The sequence below is a fragment of the Panulirus ornatus genome, chromosome 47 (assembly GCF_036320965.1).
Source record: "Panulirus ornatus isolate Po-2019 chromosome 47, ASM3632096v1, whole genome shotgun sequence".
NCBI lineage: Eukaryota > Metazoa > Arthropoda > Malacostraca > Decapoda > Palinuridae > Panulirus > Panulirus ornatus.
Window position 1 is genome coordinate 19,862,256 of NC_092270.1, and position 24,760 is coordinate 19,887,015.

The 24,760-nt window shown below is 37.7% G+C and overlaps 2 protein-coding genes across 2 annotated transcripts; both read right to left on the reverse strand.

Annotated features, from left to right (window-relative positions):
* Nucleotides 1-3,462: 3,462 nt before the first annotated feature.
* Nucleotides 3,463-14,754, reverse strand: LOC139763641 (uncharacterized). Its single transcript, XM_071689903.1, has 4 exons — nucleotides 14,555-14,754; nucleotides 8,582-8,683; nucleotides 7,047-7,152; nucleotides 3,463-4,435 (listed from the first exon to the last, which is right to left on the reverse strand). The coding sequence occupies exons 1-4, from the start codon at nucleotides 14,725-14,727 to the stop codon at nucleotides 3,503-3,505; spliced, it is 1,314 nt and encodes a 437-aa protein (XP_071546004.1). The 5' UTR covers nucleotides 14,728-14,754; the 3' UTR covers nucleotides 3,463-3,502.
* A 2,006-nt stretch (nucleotides 14,755-16,760) lies between these two features.
* Nucleotides 16,761-24,469, reverse strand: LOC139763642 (microfibril-associated glycoprotein 4-like). The gene is made up of 7 exons (XM_071689904.1): nucleotides 24,034-24,469; nucleotides 21,703-21,767; nucleotides 21,184-21,275; nucleotides 20,828-21,014; nucleotides 19,878-20,003; nucleotides 19,083-19,189; nucleotides 16,761-18,620 (listed from the first exon to the last, which is right to left on the reverse strand). The coding sequence occupies exons 1-7, from the start codon at nucleotides 24,284-24,286 to the stop codon at nucleotides 18,260-18,262; spliced, it is 1,191 nt and encodes a 396-aa protein (XP_071546005.1). The 5' UTR covers nucleotides 24,287-24,469; the 3' UTR covers nucleotides 16,761-18,259.
* Nucleotides 24,470-24,760: the final 291 nt, after the last annotated feature.

A 24,760-nucleotide genomic window follows, 5' to 3' on the forward strand; every position in this document is an offset into this window, starting at 1 on the left:
GCACACGCTCGTTAGCCTGTGCCATATAACCTACCCTAATGTACCAGATATAAAAGCATATAATCACTTTTCCATCCACATTTACGTGTGGATTTGTCTCATCTTTCTAAGCTAATATGAACAACTGTTTCTCCATGAATTCTTAAATCAGAGACCAGTGTACAGTAAACCCTTTTTCCACTCAACCCACCGAGTATTTACGTTAATCTATAAAAGACATTAATTACACTATAACCACAAGTGCTTACATGTGAAGCAAATATAATTGGACGTCTGGCCTAATTTTCCCTAGCTATTGCAATATTCCCCCAGCTGAATACTTAAACACCCCCCAAAACCAATAAGCTGAAACATTTAACATCAGTAGCCTCTAATAATTCACCATTATAAAACCAAATATGGACAAAAACGTAATGTTGAAATTGGGTGTAGTAATACCGACCAAGAGGATAACTAACTCCATCACTGACTCTGCTACCATAAATGATAGAGCTAATGCATCTCATCTAGTAAGATATAGTAATTGATTTAATGGTAAAACTCAGAATGGTCCTCTTGTTAAACCATACCAGTTTAGTTTACAAAAGAGAGCTTTCCCAGAAGAATGGGCTCCACATTTTATTATTTCCACACCTATGCCACACTAACAACTATTGACCTATCATCCTAAAATCATAATGATTTATTGTACAGAAATATGAATAACTTCTAACTCATATTTTTTCACTGAGTAGGGCTGTTTAAAATGACTTCATCAAAAGTTTCATAAGACAATGTCTGTCTTCACAGACCTTAAAATTCCTTAGATATATCTCTTTAGAGAAGAATAAACATATTTATCTTGGACGAGATGTCAGTAACATATCTGCCGCAGCTCCCTTCAGGTCTGAATTTGAGTTTCCTTAGTCGTGCTCTTTTTAGGGAACTAAGTAAACAGTCATGTGCTATGCTGATGACATTTGTAAGAAAAACTCAAGAAATATTCAAATTTGTTTCATTTATATTAGAGCTATGAATATGAATTTTTCATATCAAATGAAGGACCAAAATCCTTTGTAGATATGTCAGAAGAAAAAACACCCCAAATTCAAAATCACTTCCCAAGATGGTGAAACTGCAACTTATACAAATATCATGAGGTTGAAATTCACTCTTACACTATTAGAAATCTGAGGAGATTTAAAAGTGGCTTCAACCTCAAAACACTTTTATAGTGAGTATGCCACATATTTCTATTTCACTCTTTGTTAGATCCTTAGATGATCAAGACATACATCTTGTTAATCTCCAGTATGCACTGAAAATCTTACAATGAAAAGGAATACAGAAGTGCAGTTTCATCAAGGAACTTTTCACCTAGAGTCCATCATTTCCCTGTTACTGATTGTAGCACATCCTTAAAGCTGCAGGAGCCCCATAACAGATATCCTAGAGATGTATAATGATCGAACAGCAACTGCCCCTCCAACCGAGTTTTAAATGCCACTGCACCAGGTGTTTACCAATCTGAAACTATACTCCCCATGCATGTACGACACACATTCCTTTCCATATGATCAATAACCTATCATTCCAACATTACAAACATTTCAACATATCACAAGACCCATCATACCCAACACACAACATAAACACAATTTATGATCTGTGATCCCACTTGGTAGACATCGCAGCATCTTGAGTGTTGCAGGAGCCCGTGAAGGAATTGGGTAGGTTGGTAAGGTATATAGATGTTATCAGGCTCCACCTGTATGTGTTTACACCATAATCAAAAAGTCACCTTTGATGAAGTTATATCATCAGCAAAGAATGAAAAGGTGTACAATCTCTTCAAGGCACTTCTCACTCCTTAAGAGTCCATCACATCCCTGATTCTTTTTATTTTAGAGTGTAACCTTGAAGTTACAGGAGCCCCATAAAAGGTCCTGGGATTTTACACTTAAATCATATATATACAAAAGCATCATCCATAACACCTAGTGCATCTAACAAGTCTCTATCCCTTGGATGGGGTGAGGGGAACCTCTCCAAAGATGGTACTTTGTCAGACAATCATGATAGTTTCTAGGAAAATTATGTTGTAGATAACTCTTTTCCATATACAAAAAGCAATATACACAGATCCTTCCACAGATAATACCATCAGAGCTTGGCACAACCTATTTCTATTTGGCAATGTCCCTAACTTTTACAGAATATAGATAATTAATCATTCCCATGGAATTGCCTTTTTTAATGTTCAATGCTCAACATGGAAAAAAGTCTCCATTGAACCTTGGCCTTAAGTGAAATACAAAAAGAGGTAAAAAGAAAGACTTTTAAGAAGGAAAATATTTAAGATTACTGGGGAACTAGAAAATTTGCTTTTTAAAAAGGGGCAGGTTAAAATTCTCAAGAAAGATACGAGAGGATACAGATATCCAAAACTTGACAAGAAAGGATGGAAATGACCCACTTTAGAATTGCCAACAACCTCGCAATAATTTTATGATGCAACAGCTAGGTGGGTACTATGGTCTAGATAATGGTTCTTGGTAACAAAAATTAACAAAATACCTATAAAAGAAGGAAAGTGAACGAACATTGTGTTGTAGGGCAAGTGGGTCAAGTTTTGAGTAAGACTTGGAGAATTGATAAAAAGAATTGTTTTGTACTTTCCTTTCTTACTTCCTGTCTCAGGAATCCCTTCTATCCTTATGAGGCTCCTGTAGCATTCAGGAAGCTGGTCACATCCACGAATTAGGGCCACAGGTCATAAAGTGTTGTGATATTTGTGGGAGTCTATGTGCAGTGAGTGCAGGGCAATTGGAAACTACTCTGCCTTGTAAGCATGTAAAAATAGAAGCGCTCCATATTTGAAAGCAGTACTCCATACAAGGATGCATTGACCTAATCTGTTGATTTCTCAACAGCATAAGAATTTTAAAAAATGTGGTCACAAAGCCAGTTTTCCCAAACCCTCAACATTAGGGTCCCTATTAAGCAGTTAGAATAAAAGCACTGGAGTAATAAAAATTACTGTATCAGTGGTAAGGACATAGTACCCAAAGAGTTATCATCTATGTAGCTCCCTGGGGGTAAGAACCTCCACATACATCCAAGAACAAGAATGATCCCCCTACAATTGCTCCTACCCACAAAGCCTTTAACACTCAGTGAATTAGAAGTTTATGGGTAGTTTTATGCTTTCGCAACTTCATTTAGAGTAGATTTTACAAATGTAAAACCCTTTCTCATTAAGGAAATGGTTATACCCACTGTATGTCTGGATGCTGAAACATGACTGACAGAGTTCCCAAAATCCATCCACCTTTGCCTCACAGGTAAGGTTCAATAGCAGATCAGGTACTTTTTCTCTGGTATTTACTTCAATGCTTTACGATATTAATAGTCATGCTGCCTATCAAATGCTTCAGTGGTGAACCAACAAGCTGTAAATGAAGGAAATAGGATACAAAGGAAACCAGAATAAACAAGATTTTATTTTTCTGACTCACAAGAGTTACACAAGGGAGTCTGCAATTGCATTACGTTTTTCTTCTCCAGCAATAAAAGGTTGGAGATCAGTACATGCTTCGGTAGAAGGAGGAGGAACATCATCTTCATCAATATCCACCATTTCTAACTCACCATTTTCAACACAAACATTATGAAGTATGCAACAGGCTTTAATAGCAACACTACATTGTGCAAGATGTTGCATTTGTAACAGTTTTAAGCGGCTAAACCTACCCTTTAGAAGGCCAATTGTTCTCGAAATTGCCATCATTGCTGATAAATGGCTTCTGTTATAATGCAACTCCTTAGTTGTTAAGTAACCATTGTCCTCATAAGGAGTCATGACATATTCAGACAGGGGAAATCCAGCATCAGCAATAATATGATATGTATAAACCTTACTTCCTAAACTAAATTCTTGCGGTAATAAAGATTGTGGGTCATCTCTAAAAGCTTCATAAAGTTCACATCTACTGAAAACATCACCATCATCTAAAGTTCCAGGATGCCCAACATTAACATATGTGAATCTGTATTCGTTATCACAAACTGCTAACAAAGTAGTGCAAAAGACATTTTTTTCATTCATGTATGCCTCAGGGTCCTCAACATCCTTAGGTTTGTTGATGGCAATGTGGCAAGCATCGATTGCTCCAATAGTTCCTGGAAACCCAGCTTCTTCGAAACCTCTGACGGTGTCCAATATATCAGGCCCACTTGGCCAGCTAATACGATTCTCAAGGTTTCCAGACACAAGATTGCAGAAATGATGCAGTGACGTACAAATAACAGATTTACTGGTCTGAAATCTTTCTGCTATAACTCTGTATGATTCTTGACTGGATAACACCCATAAACTTGCCAAAACAACATTTTCAAGAGGCAACTTTGAGCCTCTCTCATATCGGTAGTGTGGCTGAAGTTCAGTGAAAAGGTCCTGGAAGCATAAAGAATCACTTTAAAACTCAAATGCCCTACAGTAATGAAGTAATATCTCTCAGTCTATAATATTCTATTACAAAATCAATGAACAAAACTTATAGAGCAGCAGACACTCCTTTTTGGAGGCAAAATGCAAGAAGTCTTTGAGTAAAAGATAAATTACATATGGTATACACATTCAGCATGCACTAGGAAACTCCCTCATTAATGTGAAAAAAAATCCTTTATGAAATGATTGATGAGCACTGAGAAGTACCACGAAATACACAGAAAATTAAAATATTACCATTGTGCTGTCTGGTCTATCTACAAACATAGACGTCACATAATGAAATGGATAAACATACTTTGCAAGTCTTGACAAACATTTCAATCTTCCCCTATCCCACTCTACGAATAGCTTTATCACCAGCATTGTCAGAAAGAATTATTAAGCATCTGACCTATCAGTAAAATGGCAACATTTGCTGAACCAGTGAGTCTAAGCTGTTTTGGGTAAAGTCCATATAATGGGAAGTGGATTACAGAAATGTTTGATCTGGAATGTAACCCCCCCTTGCAGCATGGGTTTCAATTACTCATACAACATTCCACTAAAGCAACAGATCACTGGGAACATAACCATCTTGTTCTGCAAGGATCCCTGCACAGTGTAAGATCAAGTAAAAAAAGCAATAACCCCCTTAAATGTGTCTAAGTGTGCAAGCCAATCTCCCTCATAACTCATTTTTGGTAGGTACTATATATGATTTCTAAATAAACCCATGTTATTCACACCAATGTTGTGCCTGTGCATGAAATAAAAGCAAACTATGAAACCAAGTTATAAAAGAAAGAAATGACAAACTCTCCCTGTTCTCACTTCTTACTGGGAGCTGTCAAACATGTCAAGCACATCCCTCAGCCTCTTGCTAAAAAGTGAACCAGATGAACTTTCAGAGTATTTTTCTTACTTTTAAATGTCAATCAATCATTTCATAGAGGAATCTTTTCAATCTTTTTATTGCACATGTGAATAGAGACACACTGAAATCGATATTGCCATACAAGACTAAAGAGTAAGACACAATATTACTGCTCAGGAATGTAACCTTCCCTTATACAATGGTCCTTAGCTGCTCGCTTCATGACATTTCACATCATGACATGTTTTCTGAGATTGGAAACCAATCTGTAAGCAGTGAGTCCCTTATGGATACAAGGTCCTAACACTGATTTTCTTAAGAGAATCTCTCATGTTTATGGAGCAGAACACAAAGGAAAGAAACACATTAAACAACTGTGGTGATATCACACATCCTTGACATGCATCAAACTTCACTGGAACACACAATCTCCTAACTTCCTACTTGCACAGTAATTAGGTAACACATTGCATTTAGCAACTTTTCATTTACACCATGCTATCACTGAGCCTTCCGTAAAGCTTTTCTGTCATTCCTATTACATGCTTTCAGCAGATCCATAAATGCCACTTGCACGTCTCTCATTTTCCAGGTATTTCTCACACTTATCATTCAAAGCAAACACCTGTCCAAACACACTCTACTGCTCCTAAACCCATCATCTACCCCAGTCAGCAGCTCTGTGCATAACACCACCCTCTCACATAGCACTATCCCAAACACCTTACCAGGTATACTCAACAGACTCCTACCTCTACAAACAGATCATTCATTTTTGTCCCTTTTACCTTTACACAAAGGAACTATAAATGTACTCTGCCAGTTCTCAGGCACCTTGGGTCATAAACATGTCACACAACAAGGCTAACCAACAATAAACTATATATCCCCCTTTCTGAGAAACTCAATAACAATCCCAACCACTTCAGACACTTCATATTCCTTTTCACAGAGTGCTTCTAGTACCTCTTATCATGCTATTGTTTCCATTATCATGACATATGTTCTGTATTCCAAAGATACCACACCTGCCACCTTATTATCAAATTTAACAGTCCTTCAAAATACTCATTCCACAACATTTCCACATCTTTTTACTCTCTTCCGTGTTACCCTCAATTGTCCTATTAATCTACACTTTCTTACTTCTATGCCAATAGTTTTCTTCTTGTACACAATGGGTACCCCTCTTTCAGAGCCAGTCCTCATAAATTCTCACATATTTTCTTATATTCTACAACTGAAACAAATGGTGCACTGCTCCACTATATGAAAGAAAATCAGTGAGCTAAACAATTCATGCAACGACATCAGATCTTCAAAATCTAATGTGTGCAGAGGCCCTATGAAATATCTACATGTATCACTCTGCTTTTAATGTATGAAATGCTGGATGATGCACAGAAAACATTAAGAGTGTCATTTTACACAAACAGTGAGCTTATTAGCCTTTTCTATGTTCTCTGCACTTATGTACATTCTGTCTATCTATATCCCGGAGGGCTGTTCCTACCAGGAACTCCCATCAAGTAGGGGTGGCCACAGCAAAATGGTCTCCATGTATCCCTGCCCCTTTCAAGCCTCCTGCCATACACTATTCCACATATTCTTCCATCACTTCTCTCCCTTCAACACTCTTCCACTCTATTTGCACATATGAACTATAATCAAAGGAAAAATTTTCTCATTAGTAGTACAAACCTCTACTTGTGATCGACTCATGCTAAAGTGACAATGGAAGTCACTTAAGTTGTAGAAAGCCATCATACCCCCTTTCTGCAAATAATCTTCTGCACTACGACCACCCCTAAAAGTAAGGAAAAATATTATTGGTGAAAATGACGACAGGAAGTTCAATTACATTCATACATTATGATTGCTTTCTGATATCATATTAACCATATTTGCTTTAGATCTTACATGCTGCTTAAACATACACTAAAATTCCACATTCTTTTTCAAGGACAAGTTTATGGGATAGGGGAGAAAGAATACTTCCCACATATTCCCTGCGTGTTGTAGAAGGCGACTAAAAGGGAAGGGAGCGGGGGGCTGGAAATCCTCCCCTCTCTTTTTTTTTTTTTTTTTTAATTTTCCAAAAGAAGGAACAGAGAAGGGGGCCAGGTGAGGATATTCCCTCAAAGGCCCAGTCCTCTGTTCTTAACACTACCTCGCTAATGCGGGAAATGGTGAATAGTTTGAAAGAAAGAAAAGAAGTTTATGGGTTGTACCTTTAACTATCTACCAATTGAAACATGCTTAAACTAGGAGGCACTTACCATACACGTAACATAGGATGGAAAAATTGCTTAAGGAACTTAATACATTACAGAATTTTCATCAACAGGGGGTCCTTATCACTGGCTGGAATTGGAACTCCCATGCATTACGTAAACATATATTAATCATATTGATTTCACTTATACTGGTCTTTTCTAGAAAAAAAAATTTCTAGTGTAAAGAGGGGAGACTAGTACTATGTTACAGTAAGAACCTAGCTGTACTATGCAGGAAGGGAGTTCTGTACTAATTGGGGCCCAACTATTAAACTGTCTTTATTATTGCACAGATTTTTTCCTATTTCTACCATTCAGTGCTAAAGAATTTAAACATATTACACCTTTGCTTTGAAGCAGTGCTTGATGATATTCAAAATGAGCAGGTGTTGTACAAAGTCATCAACAGGATCATCCATAGCAAAGAAGTAGCTGGCTTTGTAGCCATATCCTAAGTAATAGCATTAAAAGTTACATAAAATTCTGATTCATTAGAAAAAAGCCACCAGTTCAGCTGTCACTGGAAATAGAGCAGACAACCACAAAGCCAACATATCCTTAACAGGGTCTTGATAAAAGAGATATCAAAACCTCTGTCAGTTTATGTAAACTGGTAGTAATTGCTTAAAAAGCCTAACAAATAATTTTACCCTCTCTATTCAGCATGCACATTGACAATACAAGCTACACAAACCTTTCATAACACACTGTCTGATATCAAAAATTATATACCTAATGGACATCTGATGCTCTTGTGGTATCTCCAATAAAGCCAAGAATGAGTTTGTGTCATCATGGAAAACGGCAAATTTATATCTCTCATCCTATGGTGAGGTATCTCCAAATATATGGGCCACATAAAAGATGCTACCAGTTTGCTTATATATATAAAAAAAAGGGCATTAGCTTCGATATCTACACGAACAATGTAGCACTGTATCACAGTACGGCAATACTTACTTTTTTCGTCTTTTGCTTTCTGGTGCCTCTGTTTTAATGATAATGGGTTCTTCATCATTAAAAGGATGAGAATCTGCTTCTGGTAACTGTCTCTTCACAGGCCTATAAAGAAAATATTAATATTCAGTATACTATTCTGTAAAGTCCACTTTGTATAGGGGGAAACCTGGGTAAATACACCTCAAAACCTATTTTTACATTAAACAAATACACATCTGACAAGATGTGTTTTCATTTCGATGCAAAAACAGATTCTAGAAAAGCATATTTGACCACAACAATTCACAGTGGAGAAGGGAATCAAGGTGGTAAATTTTGGCTCTAAAATTTCCTGTTTAAAGTAAATCTGTACTGATAAGGGAAGTTAGGTGAGGTTTTCATAGGTTCTGTTGATTCCTAGACATGTTAAAATGTCTTTTACCTTCTTTAACCCTAAATTTTCCTTCAGTCTCACAGCCTTGCCTGCTAAAGATCTATTTATAATCTCAATACAAAATGATGCTCGAAATTACGCAGCAATTTTCTGAAGTAAAATTTTACCTACACTTCTACCAAGTCATGACATATGGAACAAAAGCATCAATGAAAGCATTACTGCACAAAAAAGAGAACAGAAAAACATAGTATCAGGGTAAATATTCAGTTCAAAGTAACCACTGGAGTTCACCAATTCCATGCTTTATGCGAAGGTTATGTTCCGCAAAAACCTTGCACAAAGAGAAATCACATATAGCAAACGAATAATCATATAGAGAAAAATGGGATGTATGCAACTGTGTATGATACAATCTCCTAAATGTATTTAATCAGATTTTCATCATATCAGTACATTATGAATTAACAGAGATTAGCTTTTGATGTCCAGTAAACTTATCTAGTCATCCTTTACTTTCCTGAAATGGCTTTGACTCAACTATACTGTCTTCTTTATTTTTTTTATTTTTTTTATTTTTTTTTTGCTTTGTCGCTGTCTCCCGCGTTTGCGAGGTAGCGCAAGGAAACAGACAAAAGAAATGGCCCAACCCACCCCCATACACATGTATATACATACGTCCACACACGCAAATATACATACCTACACAGCTTTCCATGATTTACCCCAGATGCTTCACATGTCCTGATTCAATCCACTGACAGCACGTCAACCCCGGTATACCACATCGATCCAATTCACTCTATTCCTTGCCTTCCTTTCACCCTCCTGCATGTTCAGGCCCCAATCACACAAAATCTTTTTCACTCCATCTTTCCACCTCCAATTTGGTCTCCCACTTCTCCTTGTTCCCTCCACCTCCGACACATATAGCCTCTTGGTCAATCTTTCCTCACTCATTCTCTCCATGTGCCCAAACCATTTCAAAACACCCTCTTCTGCTCTCTCAACCACGCTCTTTTTATTTCCACCCATCTCTCTTACCCTTACGTTACTTACTCGATCAAACCACCTCACACCACACATTGTCCTCAAACATCTCATTTCCAGCACATCCATCCTCCTGCTCACAACTCTATCCATAGCCCACGCCTCGCAACCATACAACATTGTTGGAACCACTATTCCTTCAAACATACCCATTTTTATATAAATAAAAAGAGCGTGGTTGAGAGAGCAGAAGAGGGTGTTTTGAAGTGGTTTGGGCACATGGAGAGAATGAGTGAGGAAAGATTGACCAAGAGGCTATATGTGTCGGAGGTGGAGGGAACAAGGAGAAGTGGGAGACCAAATTGGAGGTGGAAAGATGGAGTGAAAAAGATTTTGTGTGATCGGGGCCTGAACATGCAGGAGGGTGAAAGGAGGGCAAGGAATAGACTGATTTGGAGCGATGTGGTATACCGGGGTTGACGTGCTGTCAGTGGATTGAATCAAGGCATGTGAAGCGTCTGAGGTAAACCATGGAAAGCTGTGTAGGTATGTATATTTGCGTGTGTGGACGTATGTATATACATGTGTATGGGGGGGGGGCCATTTCTTTCGTCTGTTTCCTTGCGCTACCTCGCAAACGCGGGAGACAGCGACAAAGTATAATAAAAAAATATAAATATATATATATATATAGAAATAAAGAAATAAAGAAAATAGTGAAATTGGAAAAAATGTAGCTTAGACATTGAAGCTTATTGATACAGTGGTTAAATTGATGAGATCTACTATTGACATTTGTGTAAATAAATTATACATTTCCTTTTTCCAAAGCCAGAGGTTGAACCATTATGTGACATTCATTTTTTCATTTCATTTCAAGCTAGAAGTTTCAGTTTTCTAAATTGTTTCTTACATTTTTCATATGTATATATATGTATATGTGTGAGTGTGTATATGTGCGTATGTATGTGTATGTGTGTGTATGTGTATATATATATATATATATATATATATTATCCCTGGGGATAGGGGTGAAAGAATACTGTCTTCTTTATACGAACCCTTAAAAGTCTTCAAAGCTCTAAAACTGAGCTGAAGGTTATCATGGCTGCTTTCTGTCTTAGTCTCATGCTTTATGTATGATGAAAGCATTTTCTCCATCTCTATTTGTGGATTTCTAACCACTGTGGTTACCTTGGCAGACAGTGGAGTACAGTGTACCACAGTACCTCCCATTTTCTCCACGTTCCTCTTAATGCTGCAGCCTGTAGATCCACTGAGGTTGTAAGCATACCCAAGCGCTGCTGTTCCTTCATCAGCATCAGTGCATCATAAGATATCTAGCTTCATTTCTAGTCAGAGAGGTTCTCTTTCATGTAACTGCTGGTTCAGGGGTAAAGGATGTTGCTAGACATCTGGATGCTACATCAACAAACTCAAACACCATGGGTTATAGTAAAATTACAACAGCAGATATATACAAATCATAAAAGTAACAGTAGCACAGACCTGGACACAATGGTGGCAACTGTGACTCTGACCCATTGGTGGGAAATTAGCACACTCCATCCAAGACCTACCCTCAGTCCATCCACCAACCCTTTCAGAAGTTTTGGTGCACTTTCTATCACACGTACCCACATAGTAGTGAATCTTGACCACATGAAACAGAAGTTAGAAAGTTCCTCACATAATAGCAAAATCGCATATAGTGATCATGCACAAAGCAAAGGATGGATGTATTATAACTAATGAGGACAAAAGAAACACATTATTTGATTTACAACTCAGCAGAGATAATCTAAACTAGGACAGCATGAACTGAATCATTTTTTTTTTCCTATCTTAATAGTAACAGTGGGGAGAGCTAAAAAGATCAAATCAAAACTAGCTTTGGATATTGAGCAAATTTCTGCATAAACAGGAAAAGTTTTGGGGCATGATTTCACACATTATATTCATTCCACAATGTTACATAAAGCAACAGCAGTAACGGTTATGAACACCAAGGAAAATACTGGATCAACTGATAAGAAGGTGATATAATACACTGGTAGTATCAAAAAAAATGCTCTAAAGGTTTAATTCTATTCTCAGAACCCTAACTAGCATTACAAAATAAAATTGCTGAATATTCAAAGCTAGTCTTAATACATGTTACCTATCACTTTTTTTCTCATGTTCACCCTGCCCTTCATATCCCTCTGCAGTATTATTGTTTTATTATCACAAGATTACTTAACACTATCTCAACTGTGCTCTCCTAAAACATACTGGTAAATTACCAGTTCAACTATGTATCAAAATTAGCTTTGTATTTTGATTTTGTTTTGCTGTGGTAATGTAGTGTTTAAAGTATATTGTACAATGCAGAGCATAAATGTACAACTTATATCAAACATAGTGATAGTGGTGGAGTTGTCACAGAAAATGTAAGAGTGAGTGATAAAGTGGTTTAAACACTTACAAGAATAAAAAAAAAATATATAAAAACCTTACCTAATTTCCACTAACAGAAGAGATTTTTAGTATGTTTAGATTTCCAAAAGGATTTCAATAAAGTACCACACGAGAGAGTTTTACATATACTTAAAGCACCCAGAATCGGTGAAGAACTCTACATGGAACAGAGACTGGCTTACTGGATGAAAGCAGTGTGGAGAATTAAACCGCAAAGCCTCAAATTGGCTAGACGTAATGAGTGGTGTGCCACAAGGGCTGGACCTAGGCCCAATTCTGTTCATCATATACATTAATGACCTACAACTCAGTCTCATATCTAAGATCTCCAAGTTTGCTGACGACACTAAACTAGAAGGTAGAGCTGTAAACAGGTGGGACTGTGAAATGACGGAGAGAGATCTTAAATCACTAGCAGAGTGGTCAGACAGATGGCAAATGAAGTTTAATGCAGATATGTGTAAAGTTATGCACTCTGGAGACAAGAATATACATTACGACTACAAACTACTCAGACACTCTCTAACTAAAGTAAATGAAGAAAAGGGTCTTGGAGTGGTCATTAGGAACAATCTGAAGTACATTAAACAGTGTCAAGCAGCAAGTAAATAAGGCAACCAAATGTTAGATTGCATAGCCAAGAACGCTGATTACAAGACACCAGAAACAATTATCACACTTTATAAATTCCTAGTAAGACTACATTTTGAATATGCAGTCCAGTACTGGTCCCCAAACTATAATAAAGACAAGGAAAACTTACAGCAACCACAGACGCATGACAAAATTGATCCTATCCCTTAGAAATCTGGCATACAAAGAGAGGCTAAAATGATTGGATCTCTTCTCCCTTAAAAAACATGGACTTTACAGCAACTTAATCCAAGTGTTCGAAATTCTGAACAAGTTCAATAAAAAAATCACAAACATCCTTTCAAGATACAAGAAAGTGTGGTTACCTAAACAAGTGGAATAAAACTCAAAGCTAAAAGATGTAGAGCAGGTGCGGGAAAAGCTTTTTTTCCCTATAGCTGTGTTGAGCACTGGAATAGGTTACCGTCAGATGTAGTGAATGCTAAGACTATTAATACCTTTAAAAGTCATCTAGACAAATTTTATGAATTCAGGTGCACTCGGAAAAAAACACCAGAAATATACTGTATAAACAACAGTGGTAACGGAAACACCTGAGGGATAATGTGTAGCAGCGGGGAGTTGGTGGTAGCTTGAAAAAATGCTCAGTGGAATTACATTTTCTTGTCAAGCTAAATTTTTGTTTTTACTAGATAACCCAGTCATGGGCCAATTAGGCCTTCTGTTGTCTGTCTTTCTCATGAGATATATCACAAGGGGTTGCATGGATTGGCAAAATGCTGCACTGTGGTGTATACAGTTGCTTGTCTGTTTACATTCATCAGCAGCGAGAGTGATGCGTAATCATGAATGCGTCAACTATATTTTGACTATAATGCTGAATATTAAGATATATGTCAATCTCAGCTGCTACAAATGGTAGGTAACGTTATCATTCCTTTGATTCATTTCTACACCATGTTTCATCCAGTGCGTTTTCTTTCATCAACTCCACAATTCCCTTGATACTCGCAACAAACAGCACAACCACCGTATTTAATATCACACAATAAAACATAAGGATTTGAATCTTGCCCTCCAACTTTTATTCTACTTTCTGAACATTATACGATCAATGCTACAAAAAATCACTCAGTATCAACAATTAGTTTCAACGCAAGGCTGGAATAGTAAATTACCATCACTTCTACTACGCGTCTGAAGTCCAGTGATTTGCTCATCTTCCATATATAACATTAATTGTAATGTGCTTTTGCACTAGATCATTACAGCTTAAAAAATACTTAAAATGGCAATAAAGAAAAGTTATAATTTTTTCCTTGTCTCGATATCCTCTGTCGTTCTCCACTTTTCATTCAAGGTCTGGCCTTAAAAGAGGACGTTTGAGCCTAACTATTACTACCTCCTACATAAGCCTCACTACAAGACATGTCCACTTTTGTTGACAGCTTAAGACAAACAAGTCAACCATAAATGATAACACACAAAACCCTAAATTTAAAATATGGGAAGAAACTTATTTTCAGCGACTGGGGCTATCATAGCTCGCTACTTACCTTAGACTCTGCTTCCTTTTATTTAGTATGTGTTCCTGAAGGGCATCGCGAGCACTGTCTACAGCCAACTGTTCCTCAGCCAGAAGAAAGACAAATAGTGACTCCTGTGCAAATCTTAGAGCCATTTCCTCTTCATTATCGAGATATATGACAGACTGACATGATCCACACATTCAAAATAAACAAACTACATTCATACTTAACATATAAACAAAACAAAATACGTTTCTAAATATATATTAATATATTGCTTAAATAAAATCATCCTTTAATATCTTGCGATGCTTTAAGATACTGAAGAAGTTATAATGTCTGACTCAGTGACTGTAAAATTATCATTTCACATTTCTTGAATTTTGGTTGATTTTACTCAATTGATTCCAATGAAAAAAATGCAATTTAATCATTATAATGATTCTGTTTTCTGGATGCATATATTAAGAGTGTTTTCAAAAGTTCCAGACAATATAATGAAACTCGAATGTAAAATGCCAAAATGCCAAATTTTATTTGTTTTTCATTAACTTCATCCCTCCCTGGACCTTGGCTCGAACTGTAATATCATGATGGACTTAATTCATTTAAAAGTGAAAAGGACTTGATAAGTGGAATTTCCAATCCAACTGAAATCAAAATGTTCATTTCCTTTGAAAGTTTCACTTATATAAGAACTTGAGGAAGCTTTACGGAAAATATAAAAGTATTCAGGAATTATGGATTTAGGAAGGTCAAATGAACAGGAATAGGATGACAGTGGCTATATTTACGGTACCATAATGCATTTCCTGTGGATCATTCTTGCAAAAAATGCCGGATCGCGCATGCGCACGGTAAAATGGAGCATTTGAAGGTCGCGGTACAGCTAATAAGTTGATTAAAGAATTCATTTGTTCAATTTTAAGTCAATTCATCCACTTAATATACGTTGGCTGATAGTGTAGAAGGATAAGAAAATTAATTAGAGCCTAAGTTAATCTAACCTAATTTAAACGAGGCCAAAATTTTACTGATGCGCATGCGCGACTGGAACTCGCGTAAAAATAGTCCACGGGAAATGCATTACGAATTTACGGTACGGTAAATATAGCCACTGTGCAATAGGAAAGCACACTCGAAAGTTAATGGGAGAGTTAGAATTTAATTTCTGAAAGAGAAAGGAGATCATATCCCAAATATAGTTTCAATGGAGCTTTAGACGAGTTTGAATATTCGAGAATGAAATATAGGAAGGCTTGTAGTTGAAATGTTGAAATGGAGAACCTCTTTTTGGTGTGCTGGAGGCTCTGTTGAATGGTTGAAAAAAATATAATAAGATGAAATTAAATAAATGTAGAATGTACAAGAAACTAGCACGATGGAATATTTATCCTTACGCTGATGTATGGCTGTGAAATCCAAATGTATAGTTATCTAAGCGTGCATAAGATACTTGGAATTGGAGAGAAAGAGATGCATTGGATAATTGGAGAGATAAATGAATAGGCTAATTGGAATTGAGAGAGAGAGAGAGAGAGAGAGAGAGAGAGAGAGAGAGAGAGAGAGAGAGAGAGAGAGAGAGAGGTCATATGAGGTCATGTGTTGTGGTCAATACAAAGGCGCAAAGATGAGTCATATAGGATGACATTGCAGGTGATAGGTCGGTCAAGATGATATGTATATATATATATAGCATTACTATATAAGCAATAGGGAGCAAAGTTAACTTGTGGAAATGAAAAAATAGAGATATTTCACATGAAGGATGCAAAGGCCATTTGTTCATGGAGCTGGTATGAAAAAAGAAATTGGCCTCGATGAATCAACTTAAATGTAAAGTGAAATTGTAAGAACCGCTTTTCTAAGTGTGGAAATCTGTCTTTCAGGTTAACTCAATAACAATGGCTGTATGAGTGATCTTTGAAGTGATACATTCCAATAGCTTAGAAATAGAGTAATGATAAGAGATTATAAGACCACGACTTTAGTAAGAGATTTAAAGCACAAGAAATTAAATTTCGAAAAACTCATTCATGCCGAGAAATTAGCTTTTATCTTATTTTTTCCCCAAGAGGTTAGAGGTGACTTTATACACGGGGTCTGCAGCAAGAAATTTGGTTTGCAGGTAGTTGGGCTGACGTCATCATCTTCAGAAAAAAGGAATTTACTCTGGCAATAATTCCTTAATGCCTATGCAGTTCATCGTCACACTAATGGTCCTCTATATACATTAAATAATATATGACTTTAATGTATCTCTTAAAAAGCATACAAATGCTAAGAACATGGAAAAACATCTAGACAAGATGCATGATTTAACATTTCGGCGTATTGCCAAAAGCCTCCAGTGGCACCAATTTTATCCCATGAAAAGAGATATCTAATGAAAAAAAAATCTTATCAACTTGCATTATACCATTATTAGGTGTGATGCCAATTTACAGTTTCTATATATAAATATATTCCAGCAGTAACACGGGACCCCAGCCAGTGTCCTTAAAGTAGCATTGGCAACCTTCCCATCAGCTGGTCCATTTCGCTCGTCAACATTATTTTTGAATTAAAGTGGTCTTAATCTATACATTATTTAACACTAAATTATATTGCAAAATATTTCACATATATCTTGCTAATATTAGGGTGACGCTACTAGCACACATTACACTTCTACTACTTTTGGTTATAAAAATTAGTGTCAGAAATGTTTATTCATGACATTTAATTGTCATTGACCTGTACAAAGGTGAGCAATGTACTGTACACTTATACAAGCGTAACATACTGTTGGTCAACACGTTGTACAGCACACATACTGCTCACTCCTGTTGTACAAGTGTGAGCACCACACTGTACACTAGGTGTACAGCACATACTGCTCACTCCTGTTATACAAGTGTGAGCACCACATGTACACTAGGTGTACAGCACATACTGCTCACTCCTGCTGTACAAGTGTGAGCACCACATGTACACTAGGTGTACAGCACATACTGCTCACTCCTGCTGTACAAGTGTGAGCACCACATGTACACTAGGTGTACAGCACATACTGCTCACTCCTGCTGTACAAGTGTGAGCACCACACTGTACACTAGGTGTACAGTGTAACACCATACTGCTGGTGTCACGATGTACTACAGGGATATCTGGGGGTGTGTTCTGACGCACGACAGGGATATCTGGGGGTGTCTTGGTGTACGACAGGGATATCTGGGGGTGTCTTGCTGTACGACAGGGATATCTGGGGGCGTCTTGCTGTACGACAGGGATATCTAGGGGTGTCTTGCTGTACGACAGGGATATCTGGGGGTGTCATGCTGTACGACAGGGATATCTGGGGATGTCTTGCTGTACGACAGGGATATCTGGGGGTGTCTTGCTGTACGACAGGGATATCTGGGGGCGTCTTGCTGTACGACAGGGATATCTGGGGTGTCTTGCTGTACGACAGGGATATCTGGGGATGTCTTGCTGTACGACAGGGATATCTGGGGGTGTCTTGCTGTACGACAGGGATATCTGGGGTGTCTTGCTGTACGACAGGGATATCTGGGGGCGTCTTGCTGTACGACAGGGATATCTGGGGGCGTCTAGACGCACGATGAAGCAATTTAGAATGTCTCGTTGTACACAACGCGAATTATCTGGGGTGCCAAGACGTATGACGGGATCTCTGGGGGGGGGTTGTCTGGAGGGACTATGGGGGCCACACCAAACACCATAACCCCGTCAGTTCATGGCGGGAGGCCGCTGCACGTCCCAGGGGCTGACGTCTGAACGTGTCGTGTTGTATTCATCTCGGGAAGACGCGCCCTCCACATGGATCATGTCGTCCTCCACCGAGGGCGACCAGGCCTCGTAGTCTAGACGCCATTTGGCCTCCTCCTCCTCTTCTTCTTCTTCCTCCGAGGTGGTGTCGCTTGTATGGTCGGTGGGTGGCTGAGTGGGTGGCTGGGTGGGGGCTACGTCGTCCACTGGGGCTGTAGAAGAAGGAGAGAGGCTTCGACGTCGTATCTTCATCTCGACGTGCGTGAGGACCAGGACGCGTTCACGATTGACCCACCAGCGGATCTCGGTGCTGTTCTCCTCGCTGTTGGGGGGAAGACAGTGGCTTAATTAGGCAGGGAGAGGTGCTGCATAGCCCCAGGGGGCGAGGGACATCCTAGCCCTAGGGGTTAGGTTAAGCCTAGGACCTCCTAAGGGGAAAATATAGATATAATGTGAATGCAGCTCAAGAGAAAACGGGTGATCCATGAGAAAACGGGAACTAATTTTAAGATGGGAAACAAAGATAAAAAAAACAAAGTTTCCAAGGTCACATTAGCATACCCTAGGGTTAGGCCATCCTGTTAAAAAAGTAAAAAAAGAGGTTAAGAATATAGATATTGAACATTCTTAATATTAGGTTAGGTAATATTTGACTATTGTCCAGCTCTTTCTTCTAACAACTCATTGTACGGGATTATCTTTAAGACCCGAGATTGTATAAAAAGCAAGTTACAATTTCTTCAACCATGAAGGTTTATGAGTTTACCAAAGGACATATACCGACCTGTTAGGAAGGGTTGGGTAACGACCATTAAGGTGAGCAGCGTAGCAAGCATGGAACCACCAGCCCCCTTCCTTCTCCTGCGCACAACTCTTGTTTCTAGCCAGGTCCTGCGCATACAACACCAGGTTTAGCTTTGAGTCATGTTGACGTGGTGAAAAATATGAATTAAACTGTAAATACGAATTCATACAGAAGTTGGTTAAAAAAACAACTCCGAAACGATGTAAATATGTAAATAAAAACGCCACCAATTGCAGTAGATACGAGTATCTTTTGAGAAATGCTCAGGCAGACTAACAGCTTATTCAAACTAACAAAGGAACTATTGACCAATATGGTCTGTAAGATAGTTAAAAAAAAGATGATCCGAATTGCTGGCTGATTCGAACCACCCTCTACACCCAAGAGACAACAAGCATTCCAGAAAAGTCGTCTAAAAAAAAAAAATCTAGATTTCTAGGAGAAAGTGAGCTCTGTGTTACAACCAAGGTTGAAAAAAGAATGGACTGCTTGTTCCTGGGCTGCCAGAAAGCGTTTGCCACTGAGATACAGCAAGGGGCTCACCTGATCACGATCGAGAGTCAGCAAGGGGCTCACCTGATCACGATCGAGAGTCAGCAAGGGGCTCACCTGATCACGATCGAGAGTCATCAAGGGGCTCACCTGATCACGATCGAGAGTCAGCAAGGGGCTCACCTGATCACGATCGAGAGTCAGCAAGGGGCTCACCTGATCACGATCGAGAGTCAGCAAGGGGCTCACCTGATCAAGATCGAGAGTCAGCAAGGGGCTCACCTGATCACGATCGAGTGTGGAGAACCGACGGCCGGAGTGGAAGATGGAGATGGCGTCGCCTGCGTCGCCAGAATAATTGGTAGCCAGGAGGCGGTAACCATCGCTCTCCGGTCCCACGCTGAACACCTGTTGACCACACTTAATTGGTTGTTTGGGCTTGAGAACTATTAATTACATGGGTCATTAAGGCCGTCAACTCAAATTACATCCACCAACCGAAAAATATTTAACCCATTCGGGTGTTAAATACAATTCTAAGACCTAATATATGTGGCTCATGGACACCAGTTACTCGCCCTGCTTTATATATTTCCCTCTACTAACTTGACAAGCCTATAATTCCCCACTGATGCTGCTCAGTATGTAACTCTCTACTAACTTTTCTATAGACATCTTAATACTCATGGTGTTTTACTTAGAATCCTGCAAACTTTAAATGGTATAGCATTTTAATTCATGTTGTTGCATTATATAGAACTCCCTGTTAATTTTGTCCTAAAGTTCTCTTATCTATACTCAGACTGATTGAAATAACACCTCTAACTTCTTAATCTAAAACTTCTTAATTCAAGATTTAATTAGTCATGGCCCATTGTTACGTAATCTTAACCAACATCTTAATTTCCCCTCCTTAACTCTTATTTTTATTTTATTCTCTTCTATTTTCTTAGAAGCAAACGACAAATAGATTGTACAGAATTGGTTAAACAATTAATAAGGAGGCTGATGTACGGAAATATGTCTATAAAGTTAAAGAGTAACAGCATTAGGTAAATATAACTTTGGATAATGGCTGCTGGTAAAGAAGCATTAGATACAGCAGAGTTAAACATGGCAGTGCAAATTACAATATTAATGGCTTGAAAAATGCTGAAGTGGTGATGGTTACAGCAGTATGGGAAATGTCATTTGGGATAGAGCCATTCTCTTATGGGAACAGAAGTAATAACCTTGTAGAGAGCATGTTTAGCTCCTTGTTGGTGATCGAACATGTCGATCCTGAGCTCATAATGGCCGCTGGAGGTGAGCTGGTGTACTTTTTCCAAACCCAGCCACATCTCCTCCTCCAGGTGGCCAAACCCCATACGGTAATCGTGCCATTCTCGCGCGAAATCCACCTGCACCTTCTGCGGCTTCCTGGTGCGAAATATAAAATGTCACCCCTCTCGAGGAATGTTCTAGATATAGATCATGAGTTTTAATCATGGCTGCCAAGAATATATCAACGAAATATCGAGAATATAATATGGCGGCGAAAAAGCGGCTCGTTTAGAGTCGGGTGTGTCTAATGTCGGACCTTTCTTACCTTCGTTGTATGACGGTCCAGCCACCTCCCTGGGTCGTCATGTCGCAATACACGGGGAAGGTGAACGGGAAGAGTTGGTACACGCCATTACCCTGTGGACATACCCTGATAAATAAATTGACTACAAGTCACGCTGATAAATGATAAAACCTACACCCTGATAAATAAATTCACTACAAGTCACATTGATAAATGATAAAACCCACACCCTGATAAATAAATTCACTACAAGTCACATTGATAAATGATAAAACCCACACCCTGATAAATAGATTGACTACAAGTCACACTGATAAATTAAGAAACCCCACAGAATGTACTCACTTACATCATTATATCACAAATATTTTGATAACTTTTAAATCAATTCTGGAGGCTAACTAATTGAGGCCTGGCTTGGAATTTAATACCCAAAGTAGAGTGAAACTATATAAAGTAACTATATAAAGTAAGATGAAAAGATAATGCTAGTAGCAATCAAGGATTAAAGTAAATTCTAAATAAAGTGTGAGAGCCAACCTTGATGCCGGCTTGGCGCAAAGTTGAGCAGTCATGGACTACAGTAGGGGCCAGCCACCTCACTCCTGCAGAGAAAATGAAGTTTTTAAGATTGACACACATGAAATAAATCTAATTATATCATACACACATGAAATAAATCTAATTTTATCATACACACATGAAATAAATCTAATTTTATCATACACACATGAAATAAATCTAATTTTATCATACACACATGAAATACATCTAATTTTATCATACACACATGAAATAAATCTAATTCTATCATACACACATAAAATAAATCTAATTTCATCATACACACATGAAATAAATCTAATTTTATCATACACACATGAAATAAATCTAATTTTATCATACACACATGAAATAAATCTAATTTTATCATACACACATGAAATAAATCTAATTTTATCATACACACATGAAATACATCTAATTTTATCATACACACATGAAATAAATCTAATTTTATCATACACACATGAAATAAATCTAATTTTATCATACACACATGAAATAAATCTAATTTTATCATACACACATGAAATAAATCTAATTTTATCATATAAACATGAAATAAATCTAATTTTATCATACATGAAATAAATCTAATTTTATCATACACACATGAAATACATCTAATTTTACCATACACACATGAAATAAATCTAATTTTATCAAACACACATGAAATAAATCTAATTTTATCATACACACACAAAATAAATCTAATTTTATCACACACATGAAATAAATCTAAGTTTATCATACACACATGAAATAAATCTAATTTCATCATACACACATGAAATAAATCTAATTTTATCATACACACATGAAATAAATCTAATTTTATCATACACACAATAAATCTAATTTTATCATACACACATGAAATAAATCTAATTTTATCATACACACATGAAATAAATCTAATTTCATCATACACGCATGAAATAAATCTAATTTTATCATACACACATGAAATGAATCTAATTTTATCATACACACATGAAATAAATCTAATTTCATCACACACTTATGAAATAAATCTAAGTTTATCATACGCACATGAAATAAATCTAATTTTATCATACACACATGAAATAAATCTAATTTTATCATGATGTATCACTTGTCTTCTTGGGCAAGGATGGGCCATCGTTAATTGCCGAAAAAAATTACTTAGCCTTGATGTATGTAGGTAGGTAGCCCTGGATCATTGAGAAAGGTTTATATAATAATTCATTTCAATATATATCTCTATCTGTCTCCTGCATATGGCCCTTTGTTCCTGCAACAAGCTCTGTAACATCAAAACTGGCAAAAATCACCTTTAAACTACCCACAGAATCTGAAGGACCACTGCCCCTGGTATGATGTATGGAAAGGTACTAATTGGTGTCAAAGAAATTGGCAGATTTTTAAAAAGAAAAAAATCTACAGACCTTAAATAACTTTGGAACACTTGATATGCTCAAAAAGATATTATAACTATTAATAACTGATAAGAACGAATCTAAATAATTTTGGTATATTGTGTCAAATATATCACAGTTTCTTTGCTTTAACAATAAAAAAGACAAAAACTATTATCAATAACTTCCCTCTATCAACATCATGTCTGTCTTCACAAGGGAAACACGACAAATCATATCCAATAATGTTAAAAATCTTATCTATTTCAAACAGGATAAATTATGACAGTATCAAACAGGATAGAATAAGGTAACAGTATCAAACAGAATAGGATATGACAGTATATATACATAATAATACGCCATCAAACAGAATAGGATTAGACAGTATATATACATAATAATACGCCATCAAACAGAATAGGATTAGACAGTATATATACATAATAATACGCCATCAAACAGAATAGGATTAGACAGTATATATACATAATAATACGCCATCAAACAGAATAGAATTAGACAGTATATATACATAATAATACGCCATCAAACAGAATAGGATTAGACAGTATATATACATAATAATACGCCATCAAACAGAATAGGATATGACAGTATATATACATAATAATACGCCATCAAACAGAATAGGATTAGACAGTATATATACATAATAATACGCCATCAAACATAATAGGATTAGACAGTATATATACATAATAATACGCCATCAAACAGAATAGGATATGACAGTATATATACATAATAATACGCCATCAAACATAATAGGATTAGACAGTATATATACATAATAATACGCCATCAAACAGAATAGGATTAGACTGTATATATATACATAATAATACGCCTTTCGTAGACGTGGTAATACGCCATCACTTGCCTTTGTTCTGTCCTCTGAGAATAAGATCAGTAATGGTGCGTAGTTCCTGGAGTAAGGCGACGTCAGATGCGTTTTGCTGAGCGGGACTTTGATGGTGGCTGATGGTGGTGAGTGTTGTACTGGGGTCAATGGCGCCTCGTCTGGCTGTGGTCACATCTGTTGGCTGGTACATTGGCTTCCTGGGCCCCACAGCTAACACCACCCCCACACACACACTCACCCACAAACTCATCCACCCCACCCACGCCCCCATAGTCAGACGTCCGCCTCAACTGGTCTTACTTTGAATATGATGGGATGATAGAGGAATAAATCTATCAGTGAGTTAGTAATGGCGAATGGATACACTTTTCCTGTTTGAAATGGTGACGGACGTGAGTGTGGAGGAGGAGCAGCGCGCTAACTCACTGGACACTGTATGAAAGCTCAGTGGCCCAGACCAGGAGATGGGCCAGACCTTAGTGCCCTGCCCCTCACACACATACTGACAGAGGTTTCTTTGTCAGCCATCATCAGTCTGGCCTTCCTTAGTAACAAGGCACTTGCTCATTATGATCACCGTTGGGAATAACGTGCGTGCGCGCCAAACCTAGTTGCTACCCTAACCCGCCAGGGAATACTCACTCAAGGTCCTCCTTCAGACATACACCTTACAACCACCAGGATGTGTAGTGAGGGAGTTCCACTTCATACGTAAACCTCAACCACCAGGATGTACATAGCGAGG